The sequence below is a fragment of the Hypanus sabinus genome, unplaced genomic scaffold (genome assembly GCF_030144855.1).
Source record: "Hypanus sabinus isolate sHypSab1 unplaced genomic scaffold, sHypSab1.hap1 scaffold_647, whole genome shotgun sequence".
Taxonomy (NCBI): Eukaryota; Metazoa; Chordata; class Chondrichthyes; order Myliobatiformes; family Dasyatidae; genus Hypanus; species Hypanus sabinus.
In genome coordinates, this window is record NW_026781503.1 from 264062 (window position 1) to 281877 (window position 17816).

Here is a 17816-nt window from a genome sequence, read left to right on the forward strand (position 1 = left end):
ATGGATGGGTCGCATTGGGAGTGAATGGGAATGGATGGGTCCATTGAGAGTGAATGGGAATGGATGGATCCCATTGGGAGTGAATGGGAATGGATGGGTCCCATTGGGAGTGAATGGGAATGGATGGGTCCATTGGGAGTGAATGGGAATGGATGGGTCCATTGGGAGTGAATGGGAAGGGCTGGATCCATTGGGAATGAATGGGAATGGTTGGAGTCCATTGGGAGTGAATGGGAATGGTTGGAGTCCATTGGGAGTGAATGATTAGTGTTGGGGCCCGTTGGGAGTGAATGGGAAGGGCTGAGTCCCATTGGGAGTATGGGAAGGGATGAGGTCTATTGGGATGTCGGGCGATGAGATTGAAATGGAGTGCATGGGGTCCAGTTGGAATGTTCGGAAGAAGGAAGCGAATGGATGGGGTTGTGTCCCGTTACGAATGCAGATGGGTGCAATGAATGGGAAGGGGTGGGGTCTATTGGGAGCGCAGACAGTGCTTAGACGATGGGAGTGAATGGGTAGTGGCATGTCCCGTTAGGAATGCGGATGGTGGGAATGAATGAGAAAAGGTGGCCTTTGATTGAGAGCGAGGCCTGTGTGAAAGGATGGGAAGGAGTGCCGACGGTGAGAGAGAACAGCAAGGGGTGCAGTCTCGGTTTTGCAAAATTATCCTCATCTTCGATTTCACCCTGGGCTACTTCTTAAAGGTAGAAGTCAAATGTGATTCTCAACCAGAAGTGGGTGATGTGTAGGTATGGAGGGAGATACACTCTGTGTCTGACCACAGGAGTGTGTGATGGGACAGTGCGGAGGGAGATTCACTCTGTGTCTGACCCCGGGAGTGTGTGATGGGACAGTATGGAGGGAGATTCACTGTGTCTGACCCCGTGAGTGTGTGATGGGACAGTATGGAGGGAGCTTCTCTCTGTGTCTGAACCTGGGAGTGTGTGATGGGACAGTGCGGAGGGAGATTCACTGTGTCTGACCCCGGGAGTGTGTGATGGGACGGTGTGGAGGGAGATTCACTGTGTCTGACCCCGGGAGTGTGTGATGGGACAGTGCGGAGGGAGAGTCACTCTGTGTCTGACCCCGGAAGTGTGTGATGGGACGGTGAGGAGGGAGATTCACTCTGTGTCTGACCCCGGGAGTGTGTGATGGGACGGTGTGGAGGGAGATTCACTCTGTGTCTGACCCCGGGAGTGTGTGATGGGACAGTGTGGAGAGAGATTCACTCTGTGTCTGACCCCGGGAGTGTGTGATGGTTCGGTGTGGAGGGAGATTCACTCTGTGTCTGACCCCGGGAGTGTGTGATGGGACAGTGTGGAGAGAGATTCACTCTGTGGCTGACCCCGGGAGTGTGTGATGGGACAGTGTGGAGAGAGATTCACTCTGTGTCTGATCCCGGGAATGTGTGATGGGACGGTGTGGAGGGAGATTCACTCTGTGTCTGACCCCGGGAATGTGTGATGGGACGGTGTAGGCAGCTTTTCTGCATGCTAACGCCGGTTTTCCATCCCCATTACTCTCGCACTGAGGACTTCAGTGGACACGTCGATTTTAAATGTCTGCGGGGTATGAGGGGGTCAGTTAGCCAGGATGGAGGTTGGGTGGAGATGAGATACTGGGCATCCAGACTCTGTCAGTCCGACCTCCCTCAGCCTGGAGCTGAGACGCTACTGTGTCAGTGTGAGGAGCTCCAACCCACTGTTGCAGTGCACAGGGTGCGGGGGGTGGGGGGGGGCAGCAGAAACCTTAATAAAATCTCTAGTCTGACACCAAGACAGGTAGCTACAGGATTATTGATTTCATCATGACAAATGTAAATTAAACAATGTGTGAACTGCTGACGTGCGGGAATAAATAAGCTGCTCCCGACTCTCTCACAGTCACACACAATTAACTGACCGGTGACAACGAGTGACCGGTTGAATAATCAGTCCCGTTTCTCACTGTCACTCTGCATCGGGGAACCGATGATTATAATATCACACTTCAGGGACGTGTCCAGGATCGCTGCAGATCCAGGGTCACTGCCGAGGGATTTGTCCATTTAACATCATTATATCGGCCAGACTGGAGAATGAACCGTCCACAGCAAAGGGAGCAAAAGGATCTCGTCCCGTTCTCTTCCTATCTGTGTAATTCCCCGGGATCTCACGTGGGGGTGGGTGTCTCGGACACGTACACCTGGCGGAAGCTGATCAGCTGGACAACAGCTGGAAATACATCACTGCAGGACTGCTTCCGATGTCACAGAGCGCGAGACTGGAACAAGTTCCGTTAAAACCATTGGGAATTACCCCTGGCACCCGGTTTAAAGGTACGGGTGGGAGTTAAAGGCGAAAGGGGCAGGGGAATTGACCAAAATGTCACCATCCTGCGGGCAGGGATGTTCCCACACTCAGATGTTCAGATCCACACTGTCAGTCCGGGTCTGCGTTCCTGCAGAGATCTCAGTTCCTCCTTCCTGGTCTCACTGAACTGATTCTCCCCCAGCCTAAAACAGATGGGAAAATAAAGATGAAATAAACAGATTACACAACAGTGTCAGTAACAGGGGACTGGGGTTAATATTTCAACAACACTCACTGAAAAATATCACCAGAAAATCCGCGGATGCGCTGATATTTTATCACATTGAACATTAACACAAACACTCACCGGATCCGCTCCAGACTCGGGAGGGTCAGTATGAGACGGCGGAGAGCGGGGACAGATTGGTCTGTCAGCGAGTTTACTGCCAGGTTCAGATCCGACAGTGATGGGTTTGTCCTGAGAGCGGAGACGAGATCCTCGGCACCAGAATCTGTGAGACCAACCTTCCTGAGTCTAGAGACGAGAGAGAGTGAGGGTGAAGGACACAGAGAGACAGGAGACAGTACAAATCCCCAGTGTTTATCAGTAACACAATTAGAGATCACATTAATGTTCAGTGTCAGACACCCAGTGACTGTAAACACAATCTCCCACAGCCTGGAGATGAGAGAGAGTGAGGGTGAAGGACACAGAGAGGCAGGAGACAGTACAAATCCCCAGTGTTTATCAGTAACACAATTAGAGATCACATTAATGTTCAGTGTCAGACACCAGTGACTAGAAACACAATCTCCCACAGTCTGATACTTACTCCAGTTTCTGTATTTTACACTCCGGGTTCCTCAGAGCCGCAGACACCAGTTTCACTCCTGAATCTCCCAGTTCGTTCCACCCAAGGCTAAACGCAAACAGAGAGATTGATGACCAAAGTGAGTCAAACCGTGGGTCTGAGGGAATTTTTCTCACTCGGATATTTCAGGAAATATTAAACCATTCAGTAAATCACTGATCGGAGTTCCCAACGCTGTCAAGGTACCTCACTGACCAGCTCCAGGGGATTCACCAAATGTCAGTAATTTAGTCTGTCGGTGTGACCCTGTAAACTGCAAATATTCTGTATCAATCCCCGATGGTGAGAGAAATGTTCCTGATGTGGGAGTTTCAGGAGGGGCAGTGTTGAAGGGGAGAATGTTTCACATTGAGGAGGATTTGTGAATGGGGAAATGTCGATTGGAAATGACAACACCTGGGGAAAAGAATGGAATGGAAGGAGGATGGAGAAGAGAGAACCCACAAGAGGAAAGGTGATGGGGAACAGTCATCCCACAGGAAGATGGGAATTGGGAAGAGAGTTCCAACAGGATGAAGTAGAATGGGGAGAGGAGATGCACCCATGGGGTCCGGGTATCTGGTAGAGAACACAGTCACACATGTGGACTGAAGGTGATAGTCACACACGGGGAAGGGCAGGGGAGGACAAACTCACAGTGGCATTTCATTCCTTCTCACTGGGACAGTCTGCTGATGGTCTCTTGTCCCTCACCGGGAAGGTGATGTGAATCTCTGACCCACCTGCTGCAGTCAGTGTCGGTCTGGGTGTCAGTAACAGTGAGAAGGAACATTGTCAATGGACTTGTCACAGGCAGCGAGGAACACGGCCATTCCCGTGATTTACTACCATTAGTGGCCATTGTTCACTGATCTGATGAAGTCTCCAACATCCCTTCACAAGGAAGCACAGAACCCTCCCGTCCTTGGGGAATTGCTGACCAATCCCCTGGGCATTTACACAATTCTTCACAATCTGATTTACTCCAGTTTTACCCGAACTCTTTTACATTGAAACAACACAATGGAACAGTTTCACAGTTCAGAGTGAGAGACAAATCAAGTTACCTCAACTTCTGGCACTTGTGCAGCCCGGGTCCCAGCCGCTGGATTCCTTCACACTGAATGTGGCAGTTCTCCAGTTTGAGGTGTTTTATTGTATCACAGAGTCCGATGACATGAGACAGGACCGCGCAGTCAATCGGGGTCAGTGTCATTCCACTGAGTGAAAGTGTTTCCACAGATCCCAGTGCATTCTGAGCCAGTCTATCATTCTGAGACTCAAATAGGTAGTGCAATGTGTTCAGGAGGCTCCTTTTACCAGCTTCACTCTCTGTGTTTCCACTCTGGCGTTGAACCTCCTCCTTCACCCAGTCAATCACCCGGCAGGTTGTTTGATGAGGAAATGGACCCAGAAACTCCTCCAGGCCCCGAGCTGTCATTGGGGAGGAGAGACCAGCAACAAAACGGAGAAATACCTCAAATCGCCCATCTGTCATGTTGTGGGTTTCAGTGAGGAGTTTCTTAATATCTCTGCCATCTGGGATCAGGAATTGTGTCACTGCAGCTACAAACTCTTGGATGGTGAGGTGTGGGAATGTGTACACCACGCTTTGGGCAGAATCCTCTCTCTCCAAAAGCTCCATCAGGAACCCGGACAGGAACTGGGAAGGCTGCAGATTGTACTTGATCAAATCTCCATCTGTAAACACAATCTTCTTCTCGGACACTCCTCTGAAGGTCATCTGACCAACCCTGAGTAACACATCACGGGGGTTCTCATTCTCACGGCCGTGGTTTTTCAGGATGTTGTAAATATAGTAGGAGTACAGTTGTGTGATGGTCTTGGGAACTCGCTGTGGGTCCCTGACTCTTTGTGTGAAGAAGGGGCCCAGTGCCAGAGCGAGGATCCAGCAGTAGGAGGGGTTGTAGCTCATGGTGTACAGGATCTCGTTCTCCTTCACGTGTTTGAAAACAGCTTCTGCCACCGTCTGATCTTCAAAATGCCTGAAGAAATATTCCTTCCGTTCCTCACCGACAAATCCCAGGAGTTCAGCCCAAACACCGATCTTAGCCTTTTCCAATAAATGTAACATAGTGGGGCGGGTTGTCACCAGCACTGAACACCCTGGGAGCAGCTTGTGCTGGATTAAACTGTACACAATGTCAGACACCTTGCATTTGAATTCAGGATCTGTGCATGTGGACTGAGGTTCTGTGTCTCTCCAACTTTCAGCAAAATCAATTGTGTCATTGAACTCATCCAGACCATCGAATATAAACAGCAGTCCCTCTGGGTTCTTCCAGACCTCTCTGAGGATATTCCCAAAGTAAGGATACTGATCCAGAATCAGTTCCTTCAGGTTTATTCTGCAGTTAATGGAGTTTAAAGCACGGAATTTGAAACTGAAGACAAACTGGAATTTATGATATATTTTCCCCGTGGCCCAGTCATAAACAATCTTTTGTACCATTGTTGTTTTCCCGATCCCCGGCAGTCCAGCCACTGCTGCTGAACTCCCAGATTTGTATTTTCTCCGGGAAAAGCTGCTCTGGAACAACTGACCAGTCTGGATTTTTTCCAGCTCTCCACAGAGATGTTTCTGTCTCCACTCCTCGTGATCTCTGCCTCTTGCCAGCAGCTCATGTTCCGCCAGTCTCCGATCTCGAACAGTAGTAATAATCGTGAGCTCAGCGTATCGATCAACCAGCTGGAAAACCTTCACCTTCTCCCTCATCAGGATCGTGTTCACTCTCAGTGTTTCAGTTTGTGCCCGCAGAGTCTCCTTGTGTTTCTGTTGAACATCTTCCATGGGAACAGAGAACATAGTCAAAATGTTATGTGGTTCAACGGACAAAGAAATTTCTAAATGCATTCCAATATTCAGTGTTTGAGATTACATGAATTAATTCAATGCTTCCATAGATATTAGGACAGGAAGTAAAATTCTGTACATATCTGTCCAGACACCCGAATTAACAGCAATGAATGTCCCACGTAACCAGCCTTTGCCCCTTCTCCTGTCGGAAGAAACACTTCCATCCGGCTTAGTGACTAAACCACACGTGAAGGCCAGGAGTGGGACTTTGTTGTCAGAGACTATTTTAGTCGCACACCACTGGGATCATTTAATAGGTCATGGCAGCTCATCCCCACTACCACCCCAATCTTAAGCAACCAAGGGGCAATGTAGTACTGACAACAGTAAATCAGTAATTTGGTTTATTAATGTCACATGCACCACAGTAAAATGCATGTGATCCAAATAGATCATTACATCACATCAGTGCAATGAGGTCGTACAAGGAAAAATGGAACAGAATACTTAAGAGAAACAGTGTTTCAGTTGCCGAGAAAATGCAGTTCAGGCAGACAATAAGGAGGAAGGCAAAAGGATCATTGGGAGGTCAGGGTTTTGTTTTTGAAATTATGCTCACAAAGTGTAGAATTCAACACCTAAAACTACAGTACTGTGCAGAAGTCTGAGGTGTATATTACGACTGACAACATTTTGTCTTTTATTTTCTAGTTTGCACTTTATCCCGTTGTGATGCGTTTTGAACGGCATCGTCTGGATGAAAGGTACTTTATAAAAAAGTTGTTGTTGTTGTTGTTATTATTATAATTTTCTTAGCCTAAATCTTGAGGTACTGGCATGGCCAAGCACACTTATGTCTGAATTGACAGGAAATGTCAGACTATTCTCGTGGTGTATAGTATTGTGGGTTTTCGAAGTTTTACACAAGTATTGCTGTGTGAGCCTAACTGTTTAACACATTTGTGTAAACGCCTTTGGGATGATACCGGTTATCGATATTACGATTGGGATAATGAATAACCTGTTCATGTTCCATAGATCTTTCATTTTTCCCTTTTAATTCAGCATATTTCTGGTGTTTTTCCTAACTAATTTCTGTATGTGTGTTTGGAATGGCAATATATATTTAAAAAGTTGTGTTTGCTTGTTTATTCTGGAAAATTATATCCAAACGGTTACCATTGATTATCCTATCTGAGACAATGATCGGTCACAGTATGATATGAAGGACTCTAATTCTTAACTAGTTGATGTGTGGCCAGCTGGTTAAAGCGTAGGTCTAGTGATCTGATGGTCACCAGTTTGAGCCTCAAATGAGGCACTGTAGTGTCCTTGAGCAAGGCACTTAAACACACATTGCTCTGCGATGACACCGGTGGTGTGGAGAGGGGAGACTTGCAGCATGGGCAACTGCCGGTACTTCCATACCTTCCAAGGCGCAAATCAATGAGGCAAACACAGGCCTCAAAAACTCTAAAAGTGGAGCAGCCTTGTACTTATAGTAATTTATTGTGTTATTCATCAGTTGTAGTTTAAGCAAGATTTTTGTGAATGTTGTCCACCACTTGATTGTGCTTGTGCAGGTCATGAGATTCAGTGAAATTACTGCAGGATTATTGATGTAAATTCAGATTTTCTTCAGCCATGGAGAAGATTGTTGGAAGGTTTTCCTTTAATACATGATTATCTATTTTCTTTGCTTTTTCATACCCTAAATATATGTTTCATCCATCGGTTGCATTGTATCCTGATGCTCTGTTTGATATTCTACTGGCTCTATTGCACCTTTCTTTATGATTCATGTTTTGTACTTTTCTATTATAAAGTTGCTGCTTATATCTTTGGAAATTGGTTCCATTTTTTGAATTATTTGCTTTAGCTTTACTGATGCAAGAGCAAATAACTTCCATTTGTCAATGTATAGCTGTGTCAAGGTATAATTTGTATTTTTTTCTGATTTGTATCTGATTTTTGTCAATTTCAGTAAATTATGGGCAGACTTAAAGCCAGACAGAACCATATTAGGCTAACTGAGTCTCTCTGGAAAATCCCTCAATTTATTTTGATAATGCTGGTTGTTCCTTTGTGTATGTTAATAGGACGATCATTTTACGCCAATGCTTCATTAGATGTTGCCGAAATTTCACAATTATTGTATGACTTTATATATATTTGGAACTTCTCTTTAACACGCGAGGGACAGAATCAAATGGTTTGATAAACAATATATCACTGAAAGATTTCTGCTCTCCACAGGTTTTGAAATATAATTACCTAATCTGTTATCTGTTGTTCACACCCAAACGGTATTCTTTCTGCTCTCCTGTGAGTATATTGTGGTTATCTAAGTGAGTTGTTATTTGTTACGAGATGCATGATGCTACAATTTTATATAAAAATAAAATTGTCTTATTATTAAGAGCCAATAATAACATAGTAGGTGACCATTCAGTAGTCTTATAAATGCAGAATTAAAGTTGTCCTTGATGCTGGTGGTACATACCTTCAGCTTTTTATATTTTCTGCCACATGGGAGTATTAAAGAGAGAATGTTTGAGCTGGTTTGGGGTTCAGTAGCAAGGCTTTGGGCCGGGTTTGTGTCTTGCCAACTTGATTGAGTTCCTCCAGGAGGTGAGAAAGATGATGGATGAAGTTACACATGGATGTTGTCTACTTGAATATTGGTAGAGTCTTTGACCAGGTCCCACATGGGAGGCTCATACAGAAAATTAACATGCCTGGGAACTGTGTGAATTGTGCTGGCTGGTGGGGACCCACACTGGGAGAAATTTCTTGGCTGGCGGGTGGTGAATCTGTGAAATTATTGGCATAGACAGCTGAGGAAGACGTCATTGGATATATTTAAAATACAGGTCGATATGTTCCTGATTCGGAAGAGCGTCAACATTTACACAAGGCAGGATAATGGGGTTCAGAGGAATTGTGGAGGAAATTCACTGAGCCAAATGGCTCCTAAGTCTTATGGTTTTAGGGAGCATCAGGAGATTTGTATTCATTTCTGATGGTCCAGCTCTTGGAAGGATTAGAGATGGTGCAGAACAGGTTCATCAGGATGATGCCTAGATTCAGTGACATGTGCTACAAGTAGAGGTTTGATAAACTTCGTTTGTTTAGTCTGGTGGTACAATAAGAATCTGACTGAGGTGTACAAGTTTGAAAGATGACAGTTTGAGTCGACAGCCTGTATTTTGTTTGTTATTTTTTATTAGACTGGTGTCTGATATCAGAGGGCATTTTGTTAAGGTGAGAAGGGGTAAATTTACAGCAATTGTGGGTAGTTTTTTCACAGAGCTGTGGGTGCCTGGAATTTACTGTCTGGGTCATGTCAGAGGCAACTATATTATAGATGCTCCTAGATATGCATGAATGTGCAGGAAATGCAAGGATATGGTCAGAAATATAAGAAAGGATACCAAAGTTTATGTTTTCTCTTTCCCAGACTACCGAATCACAAAAGGTAAAGAATTGAGTGTAACTGCTATTACGAAGGAAAGGGGGCTTCGGAATCTGAAAGATCTGAAGATGGAAAAGTCACCTGGACTGGGTCATACAGTATAGCAGCAGTGTGCCTGGGGTGTGAGGGCATTCCCAGAGCGTGAGGACCTGGAGTCAGGGCTTCACCAGAACCAACAGCTGGATTAATAGAAAAATACAATGTAGAATATTCAGGCTGCAAAGAGAGATTGTTACTTTAAATTGTTACTTGAATACAGAGATCAGAGAGTGACTAATGGCAAGTTTTCATTCCCGAGTTTTACCAAGTCCCAGACTAACATTTTAGATGCAGTTTGAACTGTGCATATCATCACTCACCTATCAGTTGAATGGGTAACTCAGATAACCCTTGGGCAATGTTCATGTATTCCTGTTGATCAGGGCCTGTTTAAATATATTTAATAATCCATGGAAACAGAGCTAAAATAATTAATATAACAAAAATATTTATTTCGATGTGCCTTTGTGTTCAGTGCGTGTTTTTATCATACCGTGTTCCTGTATTTCCCTCAGTATTTTGTCCAGCTTTGGTAAATCTGTCCTCCACATCAGAAAGGATTCCCACATCGCCCTCCGGGCCCGGGAGCCTTTGCCCATCACCAAACTGAGGAAAAGTCTGGAACTCTCCGTCCGGTTTCCCTTCTCTGTCAGTTCAGTGACTTTCTATAAAAGGAAAACAGTATATTTATTGTGGAACAAACAGACAGACATGTGGAATGTGCAGGAAAACATCTGTACATGGGCTCAGACATCAACAGAGAAACAGTAACTGAAGGAACTTCTAAATCAATTTTGTGTGAGAATAAGGATTTACTGATAACCTGCAGTAGGTGTAATGTCATTAATTTCCTCGATCTGTCAATGTGCAGCATTACGTCAACAAGATATGACAACAAGATGGTAAGAGAGGGGAGAGCGAGAGAGCAAAAAGAATGGATGGTGGGAATCGAGTTCAGCTGGAGACGCTCATGGAGTGAGTACTCTTTTGGATTCGCTCCATAACCTTTTCTATTTTTAACCTTTGATCACCCTTATTCAGCTTATTTTTACCTATACCGAAAATTTCTTTATTCATTTTTTTTTTGGATTTACTGCCAAGAGTTTGTTATGAACTTTTGAAGATATGCAAACAGAAATGTCTCTCAGGTCTAAGGGACGGGATCCCGGACGTAATCCGAACGGTAACGGAAAAAAGCAGGCTCCGCCACAACAAACTCAATTAACTTTTGAATTGTTTATGGAGGTTTTGGATAAAAAATTTGCTGAACTACAACAATTTTTTAAAGAAGATATAAAGGCTTTTCAAGAGTACATGGTTAAGACGGATTTAGTAATTAAACAGCAACAAGCTCTTATTGCGTCTCTGCAAGAAGATGCTCGGAAGCGAGATTTGACTATTGGAAAACTGCAACAGGATTTAATTTCGACCATTAAGCTGATGGAACCCCTTAAAGCCAAGAGTGACGATTTTGAGAATCGGTCCAGAAGACAGAACTTACGTATACTTGGTCTTCCAGACAGCATAGAAAAAGATGACCCTTCGAAATATTTTGCTCAACTTTTAAAAGAAGCGTTTCTGATGATTTTCCCGAATAACCCCCTTTATTGGATCGGGCACATAGAATTTGGCGTCGATCACTGAGTGTTACAGACAAACCTTCGGTGGTAATTGTCCGGTTCCATTATGTACATGACAAAGAACAACTTATAAGAGCTTCTCGTCAAGCAGGAATGATTAAATTCAAAGAATTTTGCTTCCGCCTGGTCGAAGACTTTAGTCCTGACCTTTTAAAAAGAAGGCTTCTTTTTAAACCGTTGATGGCTGAATGTTATGAGAAAAATCTGAAACCTGCGCTTCTATACCCTGCGAAGCTTCGAATTTCTCCGTCGAATGCTCCACGACAGGTTTTCATTTCAACTTCAGAAGTGACAAAATATCTGGAGGAGAACTTCCCTACTGCTACAGACACCAGTCTTTAATAAATGAATGATTCTGATCGTATAAGATGGTTCTCGATCTCTTAAACCAGAATTATAATCGGGTTATTGGTGTAGGTTCATCCTACACCTTATACTTAAGTTAAAGTGTGTTTGCGTCATATTAATTGTTTTGCCTTATACACTTTAATCATTTAACTACATATTTGTCTATTAACTTTGTTCCTTCGAAGGTATATTTTTAATTCTTTGAAGGTGAATTTTTCCTTGACTAAGATGGTGGTTTTTTGGAAAAGATTTTTGGTTTTGCTTAAGATGGCGTTATGTTTATATTTTTCGCGTTTCTTCCGTACAATGCATCGCTTATCTTAGCTTAAATATTTTTTGTTTTGTCTGGGCCAGAGCACGATTTATAAGTTTTTTTTTAGTGATTATATTCTTATTCTTTTTACAACTAACTATACTTAGAAATATGGTTTTTATTATAGCGATTTTAATTTTTAAAGCTGGGGTGATTCTTTTATATATATCCTTTTTATATGGAGTGTTCTTCAGCTGACATGGGGGTAGGATTAGTCTTACTTTTTCTCTTTTTAAGTCATATTTTGGATTTTTCTCTTTTTCTCGTGGGGGGGGGTGGGGGATGGTCTGTTTTCTAATTCTATTTTTTTTGTACCAGTTTGTGTTAGTTTTTTTATTTGGGCTGTTTTTGAACTTCAAATATGTCTGTGTTGTCGTCACTTCCGGGTCTTCTCACTACTTTTGTTCCTCTTCCGGGTGCATGAGTTTATAAGTTGGTTAACCCTTTTTATACCAAAGGGTTGATTATAGAATTATGGCTCAGACCATTAATTTTGTGTCTTGGAATACTAATGGTTTAAATCATCCAATTAAACGAAAGAAGATTTTCAAAGTATTCCAAAGACTTAATGCTCATATCATTTTTGTACAAGAAACTCATGTGAGGAGGGAGGACAAATTTCATTTTTTTAGATTTTGGCGGGGTCAACAGTATCACGCAAATTCGAATGCTAAAGTAAAAGGAGTTCCAATTTTTATTGACTCCTCTATTTCATTTGTTCAACATGATATTTTTTCGGATCCGAATGGCAGATTTTTTGTTAATTACGGGTTTACTTTGTAATAAAAAGGTTGCTTTGGTTAATGTTTATGCTCCAAATGTGGATTGTCCTGACTTTTTTAAGTCTTTATTTACTTCTTTACCCAATCTAAACGAATATAAGTTAATAATGGGTGGTGACTTTAATTGTTGTTTAAATCCTCTGATGGATAAATCTTTATCTATTCAGACTTTACCTAATAAGTCAGCCACTTGTATTAACTCTTTTTTGACTGACAATGGAGTTTTTGATATTTGGAGATTCCGGTATCCTAATGACAAAGAGTTTTCTTTTTTCTCACATGTTTATCACTCTTATTCAAGAATTGATTATTTTTTTGTAGACTCTTGTTTTATTCCATTGGTAATTGGTTGTAACTATGATATTATAGCTATCTCTGATCATGCTCCGTTATTACTTTCTATGAAATTTACGGATACAGCTTCTAATGCTAGACAATGGCGATTCGACTCTACCTTGTTGCAAGACTCTGAGTTTAGAAAATTTATGGAGGAGCAGATTGACTTCTTCTTCTCCACTAATTCTACAGATGATATTTCCTGCGGAACATTTTGGGACACTTTTAAAGCTTATATACGTGGACAGATTATTTCTTATTCTGTTGGTTTGAGGAAACCTATCAAGATGGAAACTCTTTTATTGGTTGATAAAATTAAAGAGATTGATAAGAGATATTCGATTGCTCCTAGTAAGGAGCTTTACAAACAAAGGGTTGAACTTCAAATGGAACATAGTTTATTACTTACATCCTCGATTGAAAATCAATTAATGAAAACTAAATCTGATTTTTATATAGATAGTGATAAATCTGGTAAACTGTTAGCTAGTCAATTGAGGAATGCTTTGGTTAAACGTCAAATTACTAAAATTGGTCAGCAGAATGGGAATTTGACAGTTAATCATGATGAGATAAATAAGGCATTTCAAGATTTCTATAACTCCCTTTATCGATCTGAATTTCCTCAAGATTATAATACCATGTCTGATTTTCTTGGAAAATTAAATTTTCCAAGGTTATCATCTGATGATCTTTTGATATTGGATACTCCTATTACGGATGTAGAAATTAAAGGGGCTATTTCCTCAATGAATTCTGGGAAAGCACCGGGTCCAGATGGTTATACAGTTGAATTTTTTAATTTTTTTTCCGCTACTCTTTCCCCTTGGTTAGGTAAGGTTTTTGAGGAAGCCAGTAGATTAGGGAATTTGCCACAAACTTTTTATAGAGCTTCCATTTCTTTAATATTGAAGAAAGATAAAGACCCTACTAACTGTGCTTCTTATAGACCTATATCTTTATTGAACGTAGACTCCAAGATTTTTTCCAAGTTACTGGCATCTAGATTGGAGAAGGTATTACCCAAAATTATTTCAGATGATCCAACTGGCTTTATTAAAAATCGTTATTCTTTTTTTAACGTTAGGAGATTGTTGAATATTGTTTATACTCCCTCACATGATACTTCAGAATGCGTGATTTAATTAGATGCGGAGAAAGCATTTGATAGAGTTGAATGGCCTTACTTATTTAATGTGTTGGAGAAGCTTAATTTTAATCCGATATTTATATCATGGATTAAATTGATTTATCATACTCCAGTGGCCTCAGTGTTTACCAATAATCAAAGATCTCCCTTTTTTCGCCTATTTCGGGGCACTAGACAGGGATGTCCTCTTAGTCCATTACTATTTAACATTGCCTTAGAACCTTTGGCAATTGCCATCAGACAATCACTGGATATTTTGGGTATTAATCGTAGGACAGATATTCATAAATTATCTTTGTATGCAGATGATTTATTACTATTCATTTCTAACGCAGAGAAATCCATTCCAGCAGTTTTATCATTATTGGCTCAATTTAGTGAGTTTTCTGGGTATAAGTTAAATCTTAATAAAAGTGAATTGTTTCCATTGAATAAACGGGTCCCAATTTATGGAAATTTACCTTTTAAATTAGTTAATGACTTTTTTACTTATTTAGGGATCAAAATCACAAAAAACCATAAGGATTTATTTAGATTTAATTTTTTACCCTTAATTGATCAGATTAAAGGTTTGTTTACCAGGTGGTCACCTCTGTCTTTATCCCTAATAGGTAGGATTAAGATGGTTATTTTACCTAAGTTTTTATATATTTTTCAAGCGATACCAATTTTTATCCCGAAATCTTTTTTTTACTAATGTTGACTCTAAAATTTCTTCATATATATGGCAGAATAAAAATCCCAGGTTAGGTAAAACATATTTACAGAAGACAAAAAAGGAAGGCGGGTTAGCATTACCTAATTTCAGATTTTACTATTGGGCAGTTAATATTAGATATTTGTTATGTTGGTTGAAAGATGGGGGTGGATCTTTTGGCCCTTGTTGGGTGAGTTTGGAAACTAAATCGGTATCAGCTTATGCTCTGCGTTCTATTTTAGGGACTTCTCTCCCTTTTGCTCTTTCTAAATTGCCGAAACAAATTGACAACCTGATAGTTAAACATACTTTGCGTATATGGTTTCAATCTTGGAGATTTTTTGGGCTGACTCAATTCGTTTTAAATAGTCCTACTGTATCTAATTGTTTTTTTCACCCTTCCATTATAGATCAGGCTTATTCGGCTTGGAAAACTAAGGGATTACTAAGATTTTCTGATTTATTTTTAGATAATTGTTTCATGTCTTTTGAGCAATTATCCAACAAATATAACTTGCTGAGATTTCATTTTTTTAGATATTTACAGACTAGACATTTTTTAAGTTCTGTACTCTATACGTTTCCAAATTTTGTGCCTTCAGATACTTTGGAGAGTTTATTTGAATTAGACCCTTTTCAAAAAGGGCTTATTTCAAAACTTTATAATATAATTATGAAGATACATTCAGAGCCACTTTATAAGACTAAAAAGGATTGGGAAAAAGATCTTAGTTTTAGAATTTCTAGTGAGAATTGGGATAGAATTCTTCAATTAGTTAATACATCATCGTTATGTGCCAAACATTCACTAATACAATTTAAGGTCGTACATAGGGCCCATATGTCCAAGGATAAATTAGCTCTTTTTTACTCTCATATAAGTCCTATTTGTGATAGATGTCATTCTGAAATTGTGTCTTTAACTCATATGTTTTGGTCCTGTTCATTTTTGGAGAAATATTGGAAGGATATTTTTGATAATATTTCTGCGGTTTTGAATATCGATTTATAACCTCATCCTATTACCGCAATTTTTGGTTTACCAATGTTAGACTCACTGCATTTATCTTCTTCAGCCCGTCGAATGATTGCATTTCTAACTTCGATGGCTAGAAAATCTATATTGTTGAATTGGAAAGAAATTGATCCTCCCACTGTATTTAATTGGTTCTCTCAAACTATGTTATGTTTAAATTTAGAAAAAATTAGAAGTGGTACTTTTGAGACTTCTATTAAATTTGAAAAGTTATGGAGACCATTTATTCAACATTTTCATATGATGTAATATGACCCTGTGCCAAGTTCATTTGATTTCCCAGCTTTTAGCTTATGTATTTTGAGAGGACCGGAAGTGACGGCATTGATGAATATTTTTGTGAGATATTATAAACAGCCCCCCATTTTTTTTCCTTCTCTTTTTTTTGTTTCTTTTTTTATTACTTATTAGTTATAGTTATTAGATTAGCTAGTTTTGCATTATAAAAATAAATTTTTGTTTTTTTTTTCTTTCCTTTTTCTTTTTTCTTTATATTATACATTATGAAATATTTAGATTTACTATGTCCACACATATATCTTATGGCTTAGGTCTTGGTAAACCCATATATATTGTAACTACTATGTATGTTTTTTTTTCATATGTACTGGAATGTGTATGTTGGTAATTTCTTTATCAATATATCATTTGTATTCTGTCCATATTACTAATACTAATTAAAAGATTTAGAAAGAAAGGATGGTCAGCATCACTGAATCGTGGATGAAAGAAGATCATATTTGGGTACTTACATCCAAGGATAAATACTGAATTGAAAGGATACGCAAGTGGGCGAAAGGGTTGGGTTGACTCTGTTGTCATTAAAAATGAAACATCCTGAGAACGAGGTGATATCCGATTGGATGATGGAGATGTTAAGAGACTGCATAGGTAAAATGACCCTGATGGAAATTATATACTGGCCTGTTAACAGTAACCAGGATGGGGGCTACAAATTTCAATACCAAAGAGAAGAGGCATGTAAAAAGGTGAATATGAAAATAGTTTTAGGGAATTTCAATATGCAGATAGCTTTGGAAAATCAGGTCGGTGTTGAATCCCAAGTGAGGGAATTCATAGAATGCCAATGAGGTGCCTGTTGAGAGAGGCCTATGGTTGAGCCCACTCTAGGAAAGGCGGATCTGGATTCGATGTTGTGTATTGCACTAGATTTGATTGGGGAGCTTAAGGTAAATAAACCCTTAAGAGGCAATCATCAGAAAATAGCAGAACTCACGCTGCAGTTTGAGCGGGCGAAGGTAAAGTTTGATATATCAGCATTACAGTGGAATAAAAGAATTACAGAGATATAGAAGAGGAGCTGGGCAAAAATAATTCGAAAGTGACATGAACAGGGACAATGGCAGTGCAGGAATGGCGGAAGTTTCTCGGAGCAATTCAGAAGGGTCAGGACAAATGATCACAGAGATGCAGAATTATTCTAAAGGGAAGATGATGTACCGTTGCTGACAAGGTTATCAAAGCAGCACAAAAGCAAAGGGGAGGGCACAGAATATTACAAATTATAGTTGAAAGCTGGAGGACTGAGATGTTTTTACAAAACAATTGAAGAAAATTAAAAAGTAAGTAGAGAAAATATGAAATATGAAGGTCGACTAGTGAATAACATAAAATAGCTTACCAAAAGGTCCACCTGATATATGAAGAGAGAAAGAGAGGAAAGTAGATATTGGGCCGCTGGAAAATGACAGTGGACAGATACTGTCAGGAGACAAGGAAATGGCGGAAGGTATTAGTAAGAATTTTACGTCAGTCCTCACTGTAAAAACACTAAATCATACCAGATATTTGAGAATGTCAGGTGACAGAAGTGAGTGTATTTGCATTTATTAAGGAGAAGGCACTTGGCAAGCCGAAAGTTCTGAAGATGGAGGAATCCAGATCAACTGCACCCGACTGCTTCTGAAAGAGGAGGCTGAAGAGATTGTGGAGACATTAGTGATGATCGCTCAAGAATCAGTAGATTTTGGAATGGTCCGGAGGACCGACCATTTTAAATTATAGGACCGTTAGTCTGAT

The 17816-nt window shown here is 40.5% G+C and overlaps 1 protein-coding gene across 1 annotated transcript; it reads right to left on the bottom strand.

Annotated features, from left to right (window-relative positions):
• Positions 1-1778: 1778 nt before the first annotated feature.
• On the bottom strand, positions 1779-10121 carry LOC132389750 (NACHT, LRR and PYD domains-containing protein 12-like). The gene is made up of 6 exons (XM_059962333.1): positions 9968-10121; positions 9795-9860; positions 4210-5947; positions 3125-3211; positions 2659-2826; positions 1779-2494 (listed from the first exon to the last, which is right to left on the bottom strand). The coding sequence occupies exons 1-6, from the start codon at positions 10071-10073 to the stop codon at positions 2407-2409; spliced, it is 2253 nt and encodes a 750-aa protein (XP_059818316.1). The 5' UTR covers positions 10074-10121; the 3' UTR covers positions 1779-2406.
• Between the last annotated feature and the right edge of the window lie 7695 nt (positions 10122-17816).